The 21,472-nt window shown below is 48.0% G+C and overlaps 1 protein-coding gene across 1 annotated transcript in view; it reads left to right on the top strand.

Moving 5' to 3' along the window:
• LOC128693667 (uncharacterized) overlaps positions 1-21,472 on the top strand; it is a 120,895-nt gene that overhangs the window by 56,252 nt on the left and 43,171 nt on the right. The window contains exons 13-15 of the mRNA XM_070091268.1: positions 1,437-1,621; positions 3,288-3,469; positions 3,681-3,773. Of these exons, the coding sequence (XP_069947369.1) occupies positions 1,437-1,621; positions 3,288-3,469; positions 3,681-3,773 (460 nt within the window). The remainder of the gene's footprint in view (positions 1-1,436; positions 1,622-3,287; positions 3,470-3,680; positions 3,774-21,472) is intronic.

The raw sequence follows: 21,472 nt of genomic DNA, 5'->3' as shown, positions 1-21,472 counted from the left end.
TAAGTATGTGTAATGAGTATTTCCTCATTCTAGGTGTTACCTACAAGTAAGTATTATATACCGTTGCTGGAACCTATTAGTCAGACCTGACAGTGTCAGACCTGATAATGTTGGACCTGACAGTGTTCGACCTGACAGTGTTTGACCTGACAGTGTCAGACCTGACAGACCCTGCCAGTTATTGAGTTAGTGTAATATAAGACTGAAGGATCACTGCCCATAATTTCTAGGATTTTCTCATATCCAAGTATTCACACTCAAATATTTATTAAAACTTTTCTATAAAGCCACCCGTGGTATTAGCCTCAGTGTATCAACCTAAAGTGTTGGTTTCAGTGTAGCAGCCCAAGGTGTTAGCTGCAATTTATGAATCCGAAGCAATAGCCGCAATGTGGAAACCAAAGGTGTTAATTTCAGTGCGGCAACTCAGGGTATTAGTTTCAGGGTAGCAATGTAATTCATTACTTGCAAATTCTCAAATTCAGCTTCCTTGGAACAATACTTTGCTGGTTTTCAGGCTTTCCCGATTACTGGAAGACCTCAGTTACCTGAGGTCAGTGGTCAGGGTAGGTCGTGTTACCTGTCCTGCAGCTGAGTGTTACTTTGAGAATTTAGTTAGTGTGTATTCTCTGAAGAGCGTAGATGTGTTTAGGTCAGGCTATAATCTCAAAATAGATACATGAACATCACATGTGAGCGGGCTAACTACTGGAAATAGATCAAAACCAATAAATTTTATAACAGTAGAGTTTTAGAAGTTATCATCTGTATGAAGATTCGACAGTGTTACTGTGTCATACTAGTATGACACAGTGTTACTGTGTCATACTAGTATGACACAGTGTTACTGTGTCATACTAGTATGACACAATGCTTACAAGTCGTACCTTATTCCTCATCTTGTCGATATTGTATGTATACCATTACCAAACATACAGGAATGAGAATTAGAGATTATTTTCCCAGAGTTGGAATAAATTATATAGTTAGCAGGTTAGATAACATCAGGTCAGGTAATTGGAGCGACCCCATTATTTACTTCATTGTTGAAGGAAATGATGTTGGAAGATTAGAGATCTCGCCAATTACAGAAGAACTATTGATTTAGTAACGTCAGTGGGAGAGATCCTGATCATTTAAAGCATTTTGCAAAGAAGAAGGATGGATAGTGAATAGATGATTTGGTCAACTGGTGTAAATTGCTGGTATTTTCTACGGCAAACACAACGTGTATGGAACATAGAGGAATGGGTGAAACCGGTAAATGTAGGGGATGCAATATTAGAGAAGGATTAATTGCTATGATAGTTTAGGAAAAAGTTAAGAAAAAGAGAGCTACTTAAGCAGTTACTCATAAGAAGTGGTCACCCAGTTCCTAGGACAAAACTTGGCAACCAGTACATATTTATCATGACATTGTTCAACTCGCTATCCAGAAGCTATCCCTTTGAGAAGGATCAAATAATATTCGATTGTTCGTGTACTGGAATGATTCTTCTCAAAGAATCATACCAGTCTACAGGTATGATTCTCAAAGAATCATACCAGTCTACAGGTATGATTCTCAAAGAATCATACCAGTCTACAGGTATGATTCTCAAAGAATCATACCAGTCTACAGGTATGATTCTCAAAGAATCATACTAGTCTACAGGTATGATTCTCAAAGAATCATACCAGTCTACAGGTATGATTCTCAAAGAATCATACCAGTCTACAGGTATGATTCTCAAAGAATCATACTAGTCTACAAGGCAGACATTGGGTGTACAATAAAAAATCTTAAATATCAAAAAAGTAAAAAATCCGTAAAGTAATAGATTAGAATTTCATGATGAACAAAGAGGAAATAATCTACAGATACAGAGAAGAAACACGAAACAAAAAAATACCTTAACATCTACAAACAAAATAGCGAAAGTTCAAGAAATTAAAAAGACGAACTTATGCTAATTGCACGTACAGGAAATATTAATATTATTTCAATAACTGAGGTATAATTCACTCTTAATAATATAAATATGGCAGTTGAATGCAATATACAGCGCTTATAAGTTGTTTCTTACTAATAGGAAAAGGTTGGAATTGCGATGTTTTTCAGGTAAATTGTAAATCGATGCATCAGAAAAGAGTTTGAGGTTGAATTATCTTAACAGTTTCTCAAAAGACATGAAATACTAAACTTTGGTGGGATGTACAGAGCCTCAGATGTAGTTAGTAACTGAAGTAAACTTCTGCTGGACGAAACTGTCAAGTAATCTAGTTAAAAAATTCAAGTTCAATCGGAGATTTTAATTTCAGCAGTTTATTAGAAGAAGACCAGGAATGTTTCTTAAAACAATTATCAAGAGACTCAACTAGAAGAAATTTTCTGCTTAATTCTAGAAACCAAATCGTCGGTAATAATCTTAAGATCAAGGAACAGCATGCAGAAGGTCATTACAAAAAAAACTAGTTTTAATACCACATGGAAATACAGTAATAAAATTAACGAAGTTAAAGTACCTGATTTTAGAGAAACAGATTATATGAGTTAAAGGTCCACCAAGTTAATGATGACTGGAATGACATGAGTAGTGATTATGATGAAGGAGATCAGTCCCAAGATGCCTGGAGGCGTTGCCAATATCATTTTTTTTAAATAAAAAAGTATAGTAAATGGATAAATATATGCCATTAAAGATCTCATGGGTTAAAATGAGACGGATTTACAAGTGACTTGAGAAATTGATCATCGCCTAATGAACCAATACATTCAGTTCAACAGAAATGTAAAAACTGTATACGTAAGCCTCCAAAATATTTTGAACTTATAGTTGCCCTGGTATTCAAAAATTTGAGAAAAATAAGGCCATTAAATGTAATTCAAGTTGCATGCTGGTAATAACAAGGAAATTTTATAAGATCTTAGCACTATATCCTTTTTATATATGATATAAAATAATACACATATAATCAATAATAATGGAGAATGAGTCCTATGAAAATCAATTCTCAGTTAATTAAATGTTAATTAGTTTTGAACAACTGTAAATTCAGGTGAATGAGAAGCTTGAATAGTTATTATAAAAGTTAGTTGTCCAGAGAAGTAAGTACTGAAAGGACATTACATAACAATACGAATTTTGATAACTTGAACTACCTACACATATGCTGCAACAAATGTGGTATTAACCTTCGCCAGTGATAGAACAGGCAGAGGAAAGGAATTCCTTTTGCTGTGCCAATGACATGGCGGGAGCCAACAGACCGTGCCAACAATTGTTATCACTGCATGGTACCTCCAGTACAAGAGGGCTTGCCAAAGAAAGAAAAGGAGTCCATTGAATATCCAAACGTTCCATCAGTTATTCGCTCAGTTCCACAAGGAGAAAGTCTACCTGTTCGTGATGCACCAACTTCGGTATCCTTCGAGTCAGAAGAAGAAAGTGGTGAAGAGGAAGAAGAGAAGGAGGACAGTGCTTGGATAGTGTGGCGGCTCTCTTTATTACTGTTTGTAAAATCCTTTAAGATACAAAAAACTAGTAAGGGTTACCCATTCAGCGCCTGGCAGGTGTTCCACAAGTTCAATATTACCTACAGATCGTAAATCTGGAACCTTAACTGCATTATCATTTTCTATCATACTCACTTATTAAAGTTAATAGATTTGTAATCTATTGTGGTTAATACTGCTTCAGAAACGCAATCCTGGACTCCTGCTAGAGAGTCGATGGACTTTAACAGTAAAGGAATTTCAGTTATTTCCTCTTCCTGTTCAACCATTGGCTAAGGTAAGTATCGCACTTGTTGCAGCATCTGTGTTGAGCAAACTTCTTATAATGGTCACCAATCTTGCAACCAAAATATTGGTGATATACCTTTCTAACCATATCAGTTATACGGCGCATCTGTGATGCAAAGGTCACCTCACCACAAATGTAACACAAGTTGTCTGCACTATTCACACAAGTACGAGGCATCTGAAAGAAACAACAAACAATTAGAAGATAAACAGAAAATTTATTCATTAATTTATCATTATAATACAAAACATGACAGCTAAGCAGAAGTATTTATATCATTCAGTAGGAAAATAAAATTAATAAGATATGCCTGACATACATATCAATAGCTTGCTCAGGGAATATTTATAATAAGTTTAAAAAGTGTTTGGTTAAGAAAATCACCAACCATTCACCTCAAAATATAAACTTGCACAGCACAGCCACCTTCTATGACTGCTGGAACAATAATGAAGGTCAATCAGACTGTGAGTGTGGTAAGAAACACACTGCCGCAAGCCGGTTGGAACCTGTTGTAACACGTAGGTCTATATTGAAAAGTAGAACTAACAAACAATTTTAACCATAATATTCATTATCAGTCACCTAAAATTAGTTGGAAATTATTACTCTGGTCTCGGAAGAATTTTGGTTGTTGACCATTGATATCAAGGCGGAAGTTACTGCACATTATACCACTGAGGGAGGGAGGGGAGTGGTTACTGCACATTATACCACTGAGGGAGGGAGGGGAGTGGGTACTGCATATTATACCACTGAGGGAGGGAGGGGAGTGGGTACTGCATATTATACCACTGAGGGAGGGAGGGGAGTGGGTACTGCATATTATACCACTGAGGGAGGGAGGGGAGTGGGTACCGCACATTATACTACTGAGGGAGGGGAGTGGGTACTGCACATTATACCACTGAGGGAGGGAGGGAGGGGGAGTGGGTACTGTACATTATACCACTGAGGGAGGGAGTGGAGTGGGTACTGCACATTATACTACTGAGGGAGGGAGGGGAGTGGGTACGGCACATTATACTACTGAGGGAGGGAGGGAGGGGAGTGGGTATTGCACATTATACCACTGAGGGAGGGAGGGAGGGGAGTGGGTACTGTACATTATACCACTGTGGGTGGGAGGGGAGTGGGTACTGCACATTATACTACTGAGGGTGGGAGGGGGAGTGGGTACTGCACATTATACTACTGAGGGAGGGAGGGGAGTGGGTACTGCACCTTATACCACGGATAGAGGGAGGGGGGTACTGCCCATTAAACTACTGAGGGAGGGAGGGGAGTGGGTACTACACATTATACCACTGAGGGAGGGAGGGGAGTGGGTACTGCACATTATACTACTGAGGGAGGCAGGGGGAGTGGGTACTGCACATTATACTACTGAGGGAGGGAGGGGAGTGGGTACTGCACATTATACCACGGATAGAGGGAGGGGGGTACTGCCCATTAAACTACTGAGGGAGGGAGTGGAGTGGGTACTACACATTATACCACTGAGGGAGGGAGGGGAGTGGGTACTGCACATTATACCACTGAGGGAGGCAGGGGGAGTGGGTACTGCACATTATACTACTGAGGGAGGGAGGGGGAGTGGGTACTGCACATTATACTACTGAGGGAGGGAGGGTAGTGGGTACTGCACATTATACTACTGAGAAAGGGAGGGGAGTGGGTACTGCATATTATACTACTGAGGGAGGGAGGGGAGTGGGTACTGCACATTATACTACTGAGGGAGGGAGGGGAGTGGGTACTGCACATTATACTACTGAGGGAGGGAGGGGAGTGGGTACTGCACATTATACCACTGAGGGAGGGAGGGGAGTGGGTACTGCACATTATACTACTGAGGGAGGGAGGGGAGTGGGTACTGCACATTATACTACTGAGGGAGGGAGGGGAGTGGGTACTGAATATTATACTACTGAGGAAGGGAGGGGAGTGGGTACTGCACATTATACTACTGAGGGAGGGAGGGGGAGGGGGTACTGCACATTATACCACTGAGGGAGGGAGGGGAGTGGGTACTGCACATTATACCCCTGAGGGAGGGAGGGGGAGTGGGTACTACACATTATACCACTGAGGGAGGGAGGGGAGTGGATACTGCACATTATACCACTGAGGGAGGGAGGGGAGTGGGTACTGAACATTATACCACTGAGGGAGGGAGGGGAGTGGGTACTGCACATTATACCACTGAGGGAGGCAGGGGGTGTGGGTACTGCACATTATACTACTGAAAGAGGGAGGGGAGTGGGTACTGCACATTATAACACTGAGGGAGGGAGGGGAGTGGGTACTGAACATTATACCACTGAGGGAGGGAGGGGAGTGGGTACTGCACATTATACCACTGAGGGAGGCAGGGGGTGTGGGTACTGCACATTATACTACTGAAAGAGGGAGGGGAGTGGGTACTGCACATTATACCACTGAGGGAGGGAGGGGAGTGGGTACTGCACATTATACCACTGAGGGAGGCAGGGGGTGTGGGTACTGCACATTATAACACTGAGGGAGGGAGGGGAGTGGGTACTGCACATTATAACACTGAGGGAGGGAGGGGTGTGGGTACTGCACATTATACTACTGAGGGAGGGAGGGGAGTGGGTACTGCACATTATACCACTGAGGGAGGGAGGGGAGTGGGTACTACACATTATACCCCTGCGGGAGGGAGGGGGAGTGGGTACTGCACATTATACTACTGAGGGAGGGAGGGGGGTACTGTCCATTATACTACTGAGGGAGGGAGGGAGGGGAGTGGGTCCTGCACAATATGCCACTGAGGGAGGGAGGGGGAGTGGGTACTGCACATTATACTACTGAGGGAGGGAGGGGGAGTGGGTACTGCACATTATACTACTGAGGGAGGGAGGGAGGAGAGTGGGTACTGCACATTATACTACTGAGGGAGGTAGGGGAAGTGGGTACCGCACATTACACCACTGAGAGAGGGAGGGGAGTGGGTACTGCACATTATACCACTGATGGAGGGAGTGGGAGTGGGTACTGCACATTACACCACTGAGAGAGGGAGGGGAGTGGGTACTGCACATTATACCACTGAGAGAGGGAGGGGAGTGGGTACTGCACATTGTACCAATGAGAGAGGGAAGGGGAGTGGGTACTGCACATTATACCACTGAGAGAGGGAGGGGAGTGGGTACTGCACATTATACCACTGAGAGAGGGAGGGGAGTGGGTACTGCACATTATACCACTGAGAGAGGGAGGGGGAGTGAGTACTGCACATTATGCTACTGAGGGAGGGAGGGGAGTGGGTACTGCACATTATACTACTGAGGGAGGGAGGGGAGTGGGTACTGCACATTATACCACTGATGGAGTGAGAGGGAGTGGGTACTGCACATTATACCACTGAGAGAGGGAGGGGAGTGGGTACTGCACATTATACCACTGATGGAGGGAGAGGGAGTGGGTACTGCACATTATAACACTGAGAGAGGGAGGGGAGTGTGTACTGCACATTATACTACTGTGGGAGGGAGGGGAGTGGGTACTGCACATTATACTACTGTGGGAGGGAGGGGAGTGGGTGCTGCTCATTATACCACTGATAGAGGGAAGGGGGGTACTGCCCATTATACTACTTAGGGAGGGAGGGGGAGTGGGTACTACATATTATACCACTGAGGGAGGGGCGGGGGGTTGGGATTGCACATTATACCACTGAGGGAGGGAGGGGAGTGGATACTGCACATTATACCCCTGAGGGAGGGAGGGGAGTGGGTACTGCACATTATACCACTGAGGGAGGGAGGGGGAGTGGGTACTGCACATTATACTACTGAGGGAGGGAGGGGGAGTGGGTACTGCACATTATACTACTGAGGGAGGGAGGGGGTACTGTCCATTATACTACTTAGGGAGGGAGGGGGAGTGGGTACTACACTTTATACCAGTGAGGGAGGGACGGGAGTGGGTACTGCACATTATAACACTGAGAGAGGGAGGGGAGTGGGTACTGCACATTATACCACTGAGAGAGGGAGGGGAGTGGGTACTGCACATTATACCACTGATGGAGGGAGGGGAGTGGGTACTGCACATTATACCACTGAGAGAGGGAGGGGAGTGGGTACTGCACATTATACCACTGAGAGAGGGAGGGGAGTGGGTACTGCACATTATACCACTGATGGAGGGAGGGGGAGTGGGACAGGATCATGGGGGGAAGGTAATCATAGATAATGAAACAATCTTGATATAAGGAGGGGGAGGGTGAGGTTCGATGGGCGATTTATTCAGTAAATTTATGAAAAAATAATTTAAATGTTTACCAGCTTTATGTTTAATATTTAGAAGTGGAACTTTATAAAAATATATCTAATTCAGAAATTTTATAGAAGTTATACTGAGATTATGTAATTTAGGAGTAAAAATATATAGAAAAATTTTTAATATTTACAACTTTATCTGGGAATATCGATTTTAGGAGCAAAGAAGTCCAGGGACGAGGAAAGGAAAAGCAAGAAGAAATCAAGCAATGTCAGATAATTAGTGGATTTATTCTAATATAATGTAATAATGAGTAACTTGGATACATAAGTTAATGATTTATAGAAAAAATGAAGAAAGAAAATGAAAAATAAAATTGCATAAGTTAAGATGTGGAAATTTAGAAGTGTTTATTATTTAATATATAATGTAGAAATCATACAGAAAATAGAAGAGTTTGGGAATCTTGAAGCAGAGAGCTTAGGAGGTAATGTTGGTGGCAGAGAGCATGGGAGGTAATGTTGGTGGCAGAGAGCATGGGAGGTAATGTTGGTGGCAGAGAGCATGGGAGGTAATGTTGGTGGCAGAGAGCATGGGAGGTAATGTTGGTGGCAGAGAGCATGGGAGGTAATGTTGGTGGCAGAGAGCATGGGAGGTAATGTTGGTGGCAGAGAGCATAGGAGGTAATGTTGGTGGCAGAGAGCATGGGAGGTAATGTTGGTGGCAGAGAGCATGGGAGGTAATGTTGGTGGCAGAGAGCATGGGAGGTAATGTTGGTGGCAGAGACCATGGGAGGTAATGTTGGTGGCAGAGAGCATGGGAGGTAATGTTGGTGGCAGAGAGCATGGGAGGTAATGTTGGTGGCAGAGAGCATGGGAGGTAATGTTGGTGGCAGAGAGCATGGGAGGTAATGTTGGTGGCAGAGAGCATGGGAGGTAATGTTGGTGGCAGAGAGCATGGGAGGTAATGTTGGTGGCAGAGAGCATAATGGAGGTAATGTTGGTGGCAGAGAGCATGGGAGGTAATGTTGGTGGCAGAGAGCATGGGAGGTAATGTTGGTGGCAGAGAGCATGGGAGGTAATGTTGGTGGCAGAGAGCATGGGAGGTAATGTTGGTGGCAGAGAGCATGGGAGGTAATGTTGGTGGCAGAGAGCATGGGAGGTAATGTTGGTGGCAGAGAGCATAGGAGGTAATGTTGGTGGCAGAGAGCATGGGAGGTAATGTTGGTGGCAGAGAGCATGGGAGGTAATGTTGGTGGCAGAGACCATAGGAGGTAATGTTGGTGGCATGTGAGGTAATGTTGGTGGCAGAGAGCATGGGAGGTAATGTTGGTGGCAGAGAGCATGGGAGGTAGGTAATGTTGTTGTGGCAGAGAGCATGGGAGGTAATGTTGGTGGCAGAGAGCATGGGAGGTAATGTTGGTGGCAGAGAGCATGGGAGGTAATGTTGGTGGCAGAGAGCATGGGAGGTAATGTTGGTGGCAGAGAGCATGGGAGGTAATGTTGGTGGCAGAGAGCATGGGAGGTAATGTTGGTGGCAGAGAGCATGGGAGGTAATGTTGGTGGCAGAGAGCATGGGAGGTAATGTTGGTGGCAGAGAGCATGGGAGGTAATGTTGGTGGCAGAGAGCATGGGAGGTAATGTTGGTGGCAGAGAGCATGGGAGGTAATGTTGGTAATGTTGGTGGCAGAGAGCATGGGAGGTAATGTTGGTGGCAGAGAGCATAGGAGGTAATGTTGGTGGCAGAGAGCATGGGAGGTAATGTTGGTGGCAGAGAGCATGGGAGATAATGTTGGTGGCAGAGAGCATGGGAGGTAATGTTGGTGGCAGAGAGCATAGGAGGTAATGTTGGTGGCAGAGAGCATGGGAGGTAATGTTGGTGGCAGAGAGCATGGGAGGTAATGTTGGTGGCAGAGAGCATGGGAGGTAATGTTGGTGGCAGAGAGCATGGGAGGTAATGTTGGTGGCAGAGAGCATGGGAGGTAATGTTGGTGGCAGAGAGCATGGGAGGTAATGTTGGTGGCAGAGAGCATGGGAGGTAATGTTGGTGGCAGAGAGCATGGGAGGTAATGTTGGTGGCAGAGAGCATGGGAGGTAATGTTGGTGGCAGAGAGCATGGGAGGTAATGTTGGTGGCAGAGAGCATGGGAGGTAATGTTGGTGGCAGAGAGCATGGGAGGTAATGTTGGTGGCAGAGAGCATGGGAGGTAATGTTGGTGGCAGAGAGCATGGGAGGTAATGTTGGTGGCAGAGAGCATGGGAGGTAATGTTGGTGGCAGAGAGCATGGGAGGTAATGTTGGTGGCAGAGAGCATGGGAGGTAATGTTGGTGGCAGAGAGCATGGGAGGTAATGTTGGTGGCAGAGAGCATGGGAGGTAATGTTGGTGGCAGAGAGCATGGGAGGTAATGTTGGTGGCAGAGAGCATGGGAGGTAATGTTGGTGGCAGAGAGCATGGGAGGTAATGTTGGTGGCAGAGAGCATGGGAGGTAATGTTGGTGGCAGAGAGCATAGGAGGTAATGTTGGTGGCAGAGAGCATAGGAGGTAATGTTGGTGGCAGAGAGCATGGGAGGTAATGTTGGTGGCAGAGAGCATGGGAGGTAATGTTGGTGGCAGAGAGCATGGGAGGTAATGTTGGTGGCAGAGAGCATGGGAGGTAATGTTGGTGGCAGAGAGCATAGGAGGTAATGTTGGTGGCAGAGAGCATGGGAGGTAATGTTGGTGGCAGAGAGCATGGGAGGTAATGTTGGTGGCAGAGAGCATAGGAGGTAATGTTGGTGGCAGAGAGCATGGGAGGTAATGTTGGTGGCAGAGAGCATAGGAGGTAATGTTGGTGGCAGAGAGCATGGGAGGTAATGTTGGTGGCAGAGAGCATGGGAGGTAATGTTGGTGGCAGAGAGCATAGGAGGTAATGTTGGTGGTAGAGAGCATGGGAGGTAATGTTGGTGGTAGAGAGCATAGGAGGTAATGTTGGTGGCAGAGAGCATGGGAGGTAATGTTAGTGGCAGAGAGCATGGGAGGTAATGTTGGTGGCAGAGAGCATAGGAGGTAATGTTGGTGGCAGAGAGCATGGGAGGTAATGTTGGTGGCAGAGAGCATGGGAGGTAATGTTGGTGGCAGAGAGCATGGGAGGTAATGTTGGTGGCAGAGAGCATAGGAGGTAATGTTGGTGGCAGAGAGCATAGGAGGTAATGTTGGTGGCAGAGAGCATAGGAGGTAATGTTGGTGGCAGAGAGCATGGGAGGTAATGTTGGTGGCAGAGAGCATGGGAGGTAATGTTGGTGGCAGAGAGCATGGGAGGTAATGTTGGTGGCAGAGAGCATGGGAGGTAATGTTGGTGGCAGAGAGCATAGGAGGTAATGTTGGTGGCAGAGAGCATGGGAGGTAATGTTGGTGGCAGAGAGCATAGGAGGTAATGTTGGTGGCAGAGAGCATGGGAGGTAATGTTGGTGGCAGAGAGCATAGGAGGTAATGTTGGTGGCAGAGAGCATGGGAGGTAATGTTGGTGGCAGAGAGCATGGGAGGTAATGTTGGTGGCAGAGAGCATGGGAGGTAATGTTGGTGGCAGAGAGCATGGGAGGTAATGTTGGTGGCAGAGAGCATAGGAGGTAATGTTGGTGGCAGAGAGCATGGGAGGTAATGTTGGTGGCAGAGAGCATGGGAGGTAATGTTGGTGGCAGAGAGCATGGGAGGTAATGTTGGTGGCAGAGAGCATAGGAGGTAATGTTGGTGGCAGAGAGCATGGGAGGTAATGTTGGTGGCAGAGAGCATGGGAGGTAATGTTGGTGGCAGAGAGCATGGGAGGTAATGTTGGTGGCAGAGAGCATGGGAGGTAATGTTGGTGGCAGAGAGCATGGGAGGTAATGTTGGTGGCAGAGAGCATGGGAGGTAATGTTGGTGGCAGAGAGCATGGGAGGTAATGTTGGTGGCAGAGAGCATAGGAGGTAATGTTGGTGGCAGAGAGCATGGGAGGTAATGTTGGTGGCAGAGAGCATGGGAGGTAATGTTGGTGGCAGAGAGCATAGGAGGTAATGTTGGTGGCAGAGAGCATGGGAGGTAATGTTGGTGGCAGAGAGCATGGGAGGTAATGTTGGTGGCAGAGAGCATGGGAGGTAATGTTGGTGGCAGAGAGCATAGGAGGTAATGTTGGTGGCAGAGAGTATGGGAGGTAATGTTGATGGCAGAAAGCATGGGAGGTAATGTTGGTGGCAGAGAGCATGCTAGGTAATGTTGGTGGCAGAGAGCATGGTAGGTAATGTTGGTGGCAGAGAGCATGGTAGGTAATGTTGGTGGCAGAGAGCATGGGAGGTAATGTTGGTGGCAGAGAGCATGGGAGGTAATGTTGGTGGCAGAGAGCATGGGAGGTAATGTTGGTGGCAGAGAGCAGAGAGCACGGGAGGTAATGTTGGTGGTAGAGAGCTTAGGAGGTAATGTTGGTGGCAGAGAGCATGGGAGGTAATGTTGGTGGCAGAGAGCATGGGAGGTAATGTTGGTGGCAGAGAGCATGGGAGGTAATGTTGGTGGCAGAGAGCATAGGAGGTAATGTTGGTGGCAGAGAGCATGGGAGGTAATGTTGGTGGCAGAGAGCATGGGAGGTAATGTTGGTGGCAGAGAGCATGGGAGGTAATGTTGGTGGCAGAGAGCATGGGAGGTAGAGAGCATGTTGGTGGCAGAGAGCATAGGAGATAATGTTGGTGGCAGAGAGCATAGGAGGTAATGTTGGTGGCAGAGAGCATGGGAGGTAATGTTGGTGGCAGAGAGCATAGGAGATAATGTTGGTGGCAGAGAGCATAGGAGGTAATGTTGGTGGCAGAGAGCATGGGAGGTAATGTTGGTGGCAGAGAGCATGGGAGGTAATGTTGGTGGCAGAGAGCATAGGAGGTAATGTTGGTGGCAGAGAGCATGGTAGGTAATGTTGGTGGCAGAGAGCATAGGAGGTAATGTTGGTGGCAGAGAGCATAGGAGGTAATGTTGGTGGCAGAGAGCATGGGAGGTAATGTTGGTGGCAGAGAGCATAGGAGGTAATGTTGGTGGCAGAGAGCATGGGAGGTAATGTTGGTGGCAGAGAGCATGGGAGGTAATGTTGGTGGCAGAGAGCATGGGAGGTAATGTTGGTGGCAGAGAGCATGGGAGGTAATGTTGGTGGCAGAGAGCATGGGAGGTAATGTTGGTGGCAGAGAGCATGGGAGGTAATGTTGGTGGCAGAGAGCATGGGAGGTAATGTTGGTGGCAGAGAGCATGGGAGGTAATGTTGGTGGCAGAGAGCATGGGAGGTAATGTTGGTGGCAGAGAGCATGGGAGGTAATGTTGGTGGCAGAGAGCATAGGAGGTAATGTTGGTGGCAGAGAGCATGGGAGGTAATGTTGGTGGCAGAGAGCATGGGAGGTAATGTTGGTGGCAGAGAGCATAGGAGGTAATGTTGGTGGCAGAGAGCATAGGAGGTAATGTTGGTGGCAGAGAGCATAGGAGGTAATGTTGGTGGCAGAGAGCATAGGAGGTAATGTTGGTGGCAGAGAGCATAGGAGGTAATGTTGGTGGCAGAGAGCATAGGAGGTAATGTTGGTGGCAGAGAGCATGGGAGGTAATGTTGGTGGCAGAGAGCATAGGAGGTAATGTTGGTGGCAGAGAGCATAGGAGGTAATGTTGGTGGCAGAGAGCATAGGAGGTAATGTTGGTGGCAGAGAGCATAGGAGGTAATGTTGGTGGCAGAGAGCATAGGAGGTAATGTTGGTGGCAGAGAGCATAGGAGGTAATGTTGGTGGCAGAGAGCATAGGAGGTAATGTTGGTGGCAGAGAGCATAGGAGGTAATGTTGGTGGCAGAGAGCATGGGAGGTAATGTTGGTGGCAGAGAGCATAGGAGGTAATGTTGGTGGCAGAGAGCATAGGAGGTAATGTTGGTGGCAGAGAGCATGGGAGGTAATGTTGGTGGCAGAGAGCATAGGAGGTAATGTTGGTGGCAGAGAGCATGGTAGGTAATGTTGGTGGCAGAGAGCATAGGAGGTAATGTTGGTGGCAGAGAGCATAGGAGGTAATGTTGGTGGCAGAGAGCATAGGAGGTAATGTTGGTGGCAGAGAGCATAGGAGGTAATGTTGGTGGCAGAGAGCATGGGAGGTAATGTTGGTGGCAGAGAGCATGTAATGTTGGTGGCAGAGAGCATGGGAGGTAATGTTGGTGGCAGAGAGCATGGGAGGTAATGTTGGTGGCAGAGAGCATGGGAGGTAATGTTGGTGGCAGAGAGCATGGGAGGTAATGTTGGTGGCAGAGAGCATAGGAGGTAATGTTGGCGGCAGAGAGCAATGGAGGTAATGTTGGTGGAAGAGAGCATAGGAGGTAATGTTGGTGGCAGAGAGCATGGGAGGTAATGTTGGTGGCAGAGAGCATGGGAGGTAATGTTGGTGGCAGAGAGCATGGGAGGTAATGTTGGTGGCAGAGAGCATGGGAGGTAATGTTGGTGGCAGAGAGCATAGGAGGTAATGTTGGTGGCAGAGAGCATGGGAGGTAATGTTGGTGGCAGAGAGCATAGGAGGTAATGTTGGTGGCAGAGAGCATGGGAGGTAATGTTGGTGGCAGAGAGCATGGGAGGTAATGTTGGTGGCAGAGAGCATGGGAGGTAATGTTGGTGGCAGAGAGCATGGGAGGTAATGTTGGTGGCAGAGAGCATAGGAGGTAATGTTGGTGGCAGAGAGCATGGGAGGTAATGTTGGTGGCAGAGAGCATGGGAGGTAATGTTGGTGGCAGAGAGCATGGGAGGTAATGTTGGTGGCAGAGAGCATAGGAGGTAATGTTGGTGGCAGAGAGCATGGGAGGTAATGTTGGTGGCAGAGAGCATAGGAGGTAATGTTGGTGGCAGAGAGCATGGTAGGTAATGTTGGTGGCAGAGATAATAGGAGGTAATGTTGGTGGTAGAGAGCATGGGAGGTAATGTTGGTGGCAGAGAGCATAGGAGGTAATGTTGGTGGCAGAGAGCATAGGAGGTAATGTTGGTGGCAGAGAGCATGGGAGGTAATGTTGGTGGCAGAGAGCATGGGAGGTAATGTTGGTGGCAGAGAGCATGGGAGGTAATGTTGGTGGCAGAGAGCATAGGAGGTAATGTTGGTGGCAGAGAGCATAGGAGGTAATGTTGGTGGCAGAGAGCATAGGAGGTAATGTTGGTGGCAGAGAGCATAGGAGGTAATGTTGGTGGCAGAGAGCATGGGAGGTAATGTTGGTGGCAGAGAGCATAGGAGGTAATGTTGGTGGCAGAGAGCATAGGAGGTAATGTTGGTGGCTGAGAGAATAGGAGGTAATGTTGGTGGCAGAGAGCATAGAAATAATGTTGGTGGCAGAGAGCATGGTAGGTAATGTTGGTGGCAGAGAGCATAGGAGGTATTGTTGGTGGCAGAGAGCATAGGAGGTAATGTTGGTGGCAGAGAGCATGGTAGGTAATGTTGGTGGCAGAGAGCATAGGAGGTAATGTTGGTGGCAGAGAGCATTGGAGGTAATGTTGGTGGCAGAGAGCATAGGAGGTAATGTTGGTGGTAGAGAGCATGGGAGGAGGTAATGTTGGTGGCAGAGAGCATGGAGGTAATGTTGGTGGAGAGCATGGGAGAGAGCATGGGAGGTACTGTTGGTGGCAGAGAGCATGGGAGGTAATGTTGGTGGCAGAGAGCATAGGAGGTAATGTTGGTGGCAGAGAGCATGGGAGGTAATGTTGGTGGCAGAGAGCATAGGAGGTAATGTTGGTGGCAGAGAGCATGGGAGGTAATGTTGGTGGCAGAGAGCATAGGAGGTAATGTTGGTGGCAGAGAGCATGGGAGGTAATGTTGGTGGCAGAGAGCATAGGAGGTAATGTTGGTGGCAGAGAGCATGGGGTAATCTTGGTCGCAGAGCGCATGGGAGGTAATGTTGGTGGCAGAGAGCACGGGAGGTAATGTTGGTGGCAGAGAGCATAGGAGGTAATGTTGTGGCAGAGAGCATGGGAGGTAATGTTGGTGGCAGAGAGCATGGCAGAGAGCATGGGAGGTAATGTTGGTGGCAGAGAGCATAGGAGGTAATGTTGGTGGCAGAGAGCATGGTAGGTAATGTTGGTGGCAGAGAGCATAGGAGGTAATGTTGGTGGCAGAGAGCATGGAGGTAATGTTGGTGGCAGAGAGCATAGGAGGTAATGTTGGTGGCAGAGAGCATGGGAGGTAATGTTGGTGGCAGAGAGCTTAGGAGGTAATGTTGGTGGCAGAGAGCATGGGAGGTAATGTTGGTGGCAGAGAGCATGGGAGGTAATGTTGGTGGCAGAGAGCATGGGAGGTAATGTTGGTGGCAGAGAGCATGGGAGGTAATGTTGGTGGCAGAGAGCATAGGAGGTAATGGGTGGCAGGTAATGTTGGTGGCAGAGAGCATAGGAGGTAATGTTGGTGGCAGAGAGCATGGGAGGTAATGTTGGTGGCAGAGAGCATGGGAGGTAATGTTGGTGGCAGAGAGCATGGGAGGTAATGTTGGTGGCAGAGAGCATAGGAGGTAATGTTGGTGGCAGAGAGCATGGGAGGTAATGTTGGTGGCAGAGAGCATAGGAGGTAATGTTGGTGGCAGAGAGCATAGGAGGTAATGTTGGTGGCAGAGAGCATGGGAGGTATTGTTGGTGGCAGAGAGCATGGGAGGTGGCAGAGAGCATGGAGGTAATGTTGGTGGCAGCGAGCATAGGAGGTAATGTTGGTGGCAGAGAGCATAGGAGGTAATGTTGGTGGCAGAGAGCATAGGAGGTAATGTTGGTGGCAGAGAGCATAGGAGGTAATGTTGGTGGCAGAGAGCATAGGAGGTAATGTTGGTGGCAGAGAGCATAGGAGGTAATGTTGGTGGCAGAGAGCATGGGAGGTAATGTTGGTGGTAGAGAGCTTAGGAGGTAATGTTGATGGCAGAGAGCATAATAGGTAATGTTGGTGGCAGAGAGCATAGGAGGTAATGTTGGTGGCAGAGAGCATAGGAGGTAATGTTGGTGGCAGAGAGCATGGGAGGTAATGTTGGTGGCAGAGAGCATAGGAGGTAATGTTGGTGGCAGAGAGCATAGGAGGTAATGTTGGTGGCAGAGAGCATGGAGGAAATGTTGATGGCAGAGAGCATAGGAGGTAATGTTGGTGGCAGAGAGCATAGGAGGTAATGTTGGTGGCAGAGAGCATAGGAGGTAATGTTGGTGGCAGAGAGCATAGGAGGTAATGTTGGTGGCAGAGAGCATAGGAGGTAATGTTGGTGGCAGAGAGCATAGGAGGTAATGTTGGTGGCAGAGAGCATAGGAGGTAATGTTGGTGGCAGAGAGCATGGTAGGTAATGTTGGTGGCAGAGAGCATAGGAGGTAATGTTGGTGGCAGAGAGCATAGGAGGTAATGTTGGTGGCAGAGAGCATAGGAGGTAATGTTGGTGGCAGAGAGCATAGGAGGTAATGTTGGTGGCAGAGAGCATGGTAGGTAATGTTGGTGGCAGAGAGCTTAGGAGGTAATGTTGGTGGCAGAGAGCATGGTAGGTAATGTTGGTGGCAGAGATAATAGGAGGTAATGTTGGTGGTAGAGAGCATGGGAGGTAATGTTGGTGGCAGAGAGCATAGGAGGTAATGTTGGTGGCAGAGAGCATGGGAGGTAATGTTAGTGGCAGAGAGCATGGGAGGTAATGTTGGTGGTAGAGAGCTTAGGAGGTAATGTTGGTGGCAGAGAGCATGGGAGGTAATGTTGGTGGTAGAGAGCTTAGGAGGTAATGTTGGTGGCAGAGAGCATGGGAGGTAATGTTGGTGGCAGAGAGCATGGGAGGTAATGTTGGTGGCAGAGAGCATGGGAGGTAATGTTGGTGGCAGAGAGCATAGGAGGTAATGTTGGTGGCAGAGAGCATAATGGGTGGCAGAGAGCATGGTAAATGTTGGTGGCAGAGAGCATAGGAGGTAATGTTGGTGGCAGAGAGCATGGGAGGTAATGTTGGTGGCAGAGAGCATAGGAGGTAATGTTGGTGGCAGAGAGCATAGGAGGTAATGTTGGTGGCAGAGAGCATAGGAGGTAATGTTGGTGGCAGAGAGCATGGGAGGTAATGTTGGTGGCAGAGAGCATAGGAGGTAATGTTGGTGGCAGAGAGCATGGGAGGTAATGTTGGTGGCAGAGAGCATAGGAGGTAATGTTGGTGGCAGAGAGCATGGTAGGTAATGTTGGTGGCAGAGAGCATAGGAGGTAATGTTGGTGGCAGAGAGCATAGGAGGTAATGTTGGTGGCAGAGAGCATAGGAGGTAATGTTGGTGGCAGAGAGCATGGGAGGTAATGTTGGTGGCAGAGAGCATGGGAGGTAATGTTGGTGGCAGAGAGCATGTTGGTGGCAGAGAGCATGGGAGGTAATGTTGGTGGCAGAGAGCATGGGAGGTATTGTTGGTGACAGAGAGCATAGGAGGTAATGTTGGTTGTAGAGAGCTTAGGAGGTAATGTTGGTGGCAGAGAGCATGGGAGGTAATGTTGGTGGCAGAGAGCATGGTAATGTTGGTGGCAGAGAGCATAGGAGGTAATGTTGGTGGCAGAGAGCATAGGTATGGCAGAGAGCATAGTTGGTGGCAAAGAGCATAGGAGGTAATGTTGGTGGCAGAGAGCATAGGATGTAATGTTGGTGGCAGAGAGCATAGGGAGGTAATGTTGGTGGCAGAGAGCATAGGATGTAATGTTGGTGGCAGAGAGCATAGGAGGTAATGTTGGTGGCAGAGAGCATAGGAGGTAATGTTGGTGGCAGAGAGCATGGGAGGTAATGTTGGTGGCAGAGAGCATAGGAGGTAATGTTGGTGGCAGAGAGCATAGGAGGTAATGTTGGTGGCAGAGAGCATAGGAGGTAATGTTGGTGGCAGAGAGCATAGGAGGTAATGTTGGTGGCAGAGAGCATAGGAGGTAATGTTGGTGGCAGAGAGCATAGGAGGTAATGTTGGTGGCAGAGAGCATAGGAGGTAATGTTGGTGGCAGAGAGCATAGGAGGTAATGTTGGTGGCAGAGAGCATGGGAGGTAATGTTGGTGGCAGAGAGCATAGGAGGTAATGTTGGTGGCAGAGAGCATAGGTAATGTTGGTGGCAGAGAGCATAGGAGGTAATGTTGGTGGCAGAGAGCATGGGAGGTAATGTTGGTGGCAGAGAGCATAGGAGGTAATGTTGGTGGCAGAGAGCATAGGAGGTAATGTTGGTGGCAGAGAGCATAGGAGGTAATGTTGGTGGCAGAGAGCATAGGAGGTAATGTTGGTGGCAGAGAGCATGGGAGGTAATGTTGGTGGCAGAGAGCATAGGAGGTAATGTTGGTGGCAGAGAGCATGGGAGGTAATGTTGGTGGCAGAGAGCATAGGAGGTAATGTTGGTGGCAGAGAGCATAGGAGGTAATGTTGGTGGCAGAGAGCATGGGAGGTAATGTTGGTGGCAGAGAGCATAGGAGGTAATGTTGGTGGCAGAGAGCATAGGAGGTAATGTTGGTGGCAGAGAGCATGGGAGGTAATGTTGGTGGCAGAGAGCATAGGAGGTAATGTTGGTGGCAGAGAGCATAGGAGGTAATGTTGGTGGCAGAGAGCATAGGAGGTAATGTTGGTGGCAGAGAGCATGGGAGGTAATGTTGGTGGCAGAGAGCATAGGAGGTAATGTTGGTGGCAGAGAGCATGGGAGGTAATGTTGGTGGCAGAGAGCATAGGAGGTAATGTTGGTGGCTGAGAGAATAGGAGGTAATGTTGGTGGCAGAGAGCATAGAAATAATGTTGGTGGCAGAGAGCATAGGAGGTAATGTTGGTGGCAGAGAGCATGGGAGGTAATGTTGGTGGCAGAGAGCATAGGAGGTAATGTTGGTGGCAGAGAGCATGGGAGGTAATGTTGGTGGCAGAGAGCATAGGAGGTAATGTTGGTGGCAGAGAGCATAGGAGGTAATGTTGGTGGCAGAGAGCATGGGAGGTAATGTTGGTGGCAGAGAGCATGGGAGGTAATGTTGGTGGCAGAGAGCATAGGAGGTAATGTTGGTGGCAGAGAGCATAGGAGGTAATGTTGGTGGCAGAGAGCATGGGAGGTAATGTTGGTGGCAGAGAGCATAATGGGTGGCAGGTAATGTTGGTGGCAGAGAGCATGGGAGGTAATGTTGGTGGCAGAGAGCATGGGAGGTAATGTTGGTGGCAGAGAGCATGGGAGGTAATGTAGGTGGCAGAGAGAATGGGAGTTGGTAATGTTGGTGGCAGAGAGCATAGGAGTTGGTGGCAAGAGCATGTAATGTTGTGGTAGAGAGCATGGGAGGTAATGTTGGTGGCAGAGAGCATAGGAGGTAATGTTGGTGGCAGAGAGCATAGGAGGTAATGTTGGTGGCAGAGAGCATGGGAGGTAATGTTGGTGGCAGAGAGCATTGGAGGTAATGTTGGTGGCAGAGAGCATAGGAGGTAATGTTGGTGGCAGAGAGCATGGGAGGTAATGTTGGTGGTAGAGAGCTTAGGAGGTAATGTTGATGGCAGAGAGCATAGGAGGTAATGTTGGTGGCAGAGAGCATAGGAGGTAATGTTGATGGCAGAGAGCATAATAGGTAATGTTGGTGGCAGAGAGCATAGGAGGTAATGTTGGTGGCAGAGAGCATAGGAGGTAATGTTGGTGGCAGAGAGCATAGGAGGTAATGTTGGTGGCAGAGAGCATAGGAGGTAATGTTGGTGGCAGAGAGCATAGGAGGTAATGTTGGTGGCAGAGAGCATAGGAGGTAATGTTGGTGGCAGAGAGCATAGGAGGTAATGTTGGTGGCAGAGAGCATAGGAGGTAATGTTGGTGGCAGAGAGCATAGGAGGTAATGTTGGTGGCAGAGAGCATAGGAGGTAATGTTGGTGGCAGAGAGCATAGGAGGTAATGTTGGTGGCAGAGAGCATAGGAGGTAATGTTGGTGGCAGAGAGCATAGGAGGTAATGTTGGTGGCAGAGAGCATAGGAGGTAATGTTGGTGGCAGAGAGCATAGGAGGTAATGTTGGTGGCAGAGAGCATAGGAGGTAATGTTGGTGGCAGAGAGCATAGGAGGTAATGTTGGTGGCAGAGAGCATAGGAGGTAATGTTGGTGGCAGAGAGCATAGGAGGTAATGTTGGTGGCAGAGAGCATAGGAGGTAATGTTGGTGGCAGAGAGCATAGGAGGTAATGTTGGTGGCAGAGAGCATAGGAGGTAATGTTGGTGGCAGAGAGCATAGGAGGTAATAATGTTGGTGGCAGAGAGCATAGGAGGTAATGTTGGTGGAGAGCATAGGAGAGCATAGGAGGTAATGTTGGTGGCAGAGAGCATATGAGGTAATGTTGGTGGCAGAGAGCATAGGAGGTAATGTTGGTGACAGAGAGCATAGGAGGTAATGTTGGTGGCAGAGAGCATAGGAGGTATTGTTGGTGGCAGAGAGCATAGGAGGTAATGTTGGTGGCAGAGAGCATAGGAGGTAATGTTGGTGGCAGAGAGCATAGGAGGTAATGTTGGTGGCA

This window comes from Cherax quadricarinatus, chromosome 34, assembly GCF_038502225.1.
Source record: "Cherax quadricarinatus isolate ZL_2023a chromosome 34, ASM3850222v1, whole genome shotgun sequence".
In the NCBI taxonomy this organism is placed as follows: Eukaryota; Metazoa; Arthropoda; class Malacostraca; order Decapoda; family Parastacidae; genus Cherax; species Cherax quadricarinatus.
Note: the sequence above shows the minus strand (reverse complement) of the source record. Positions and strands in the feature narration are given on the sequence as shown.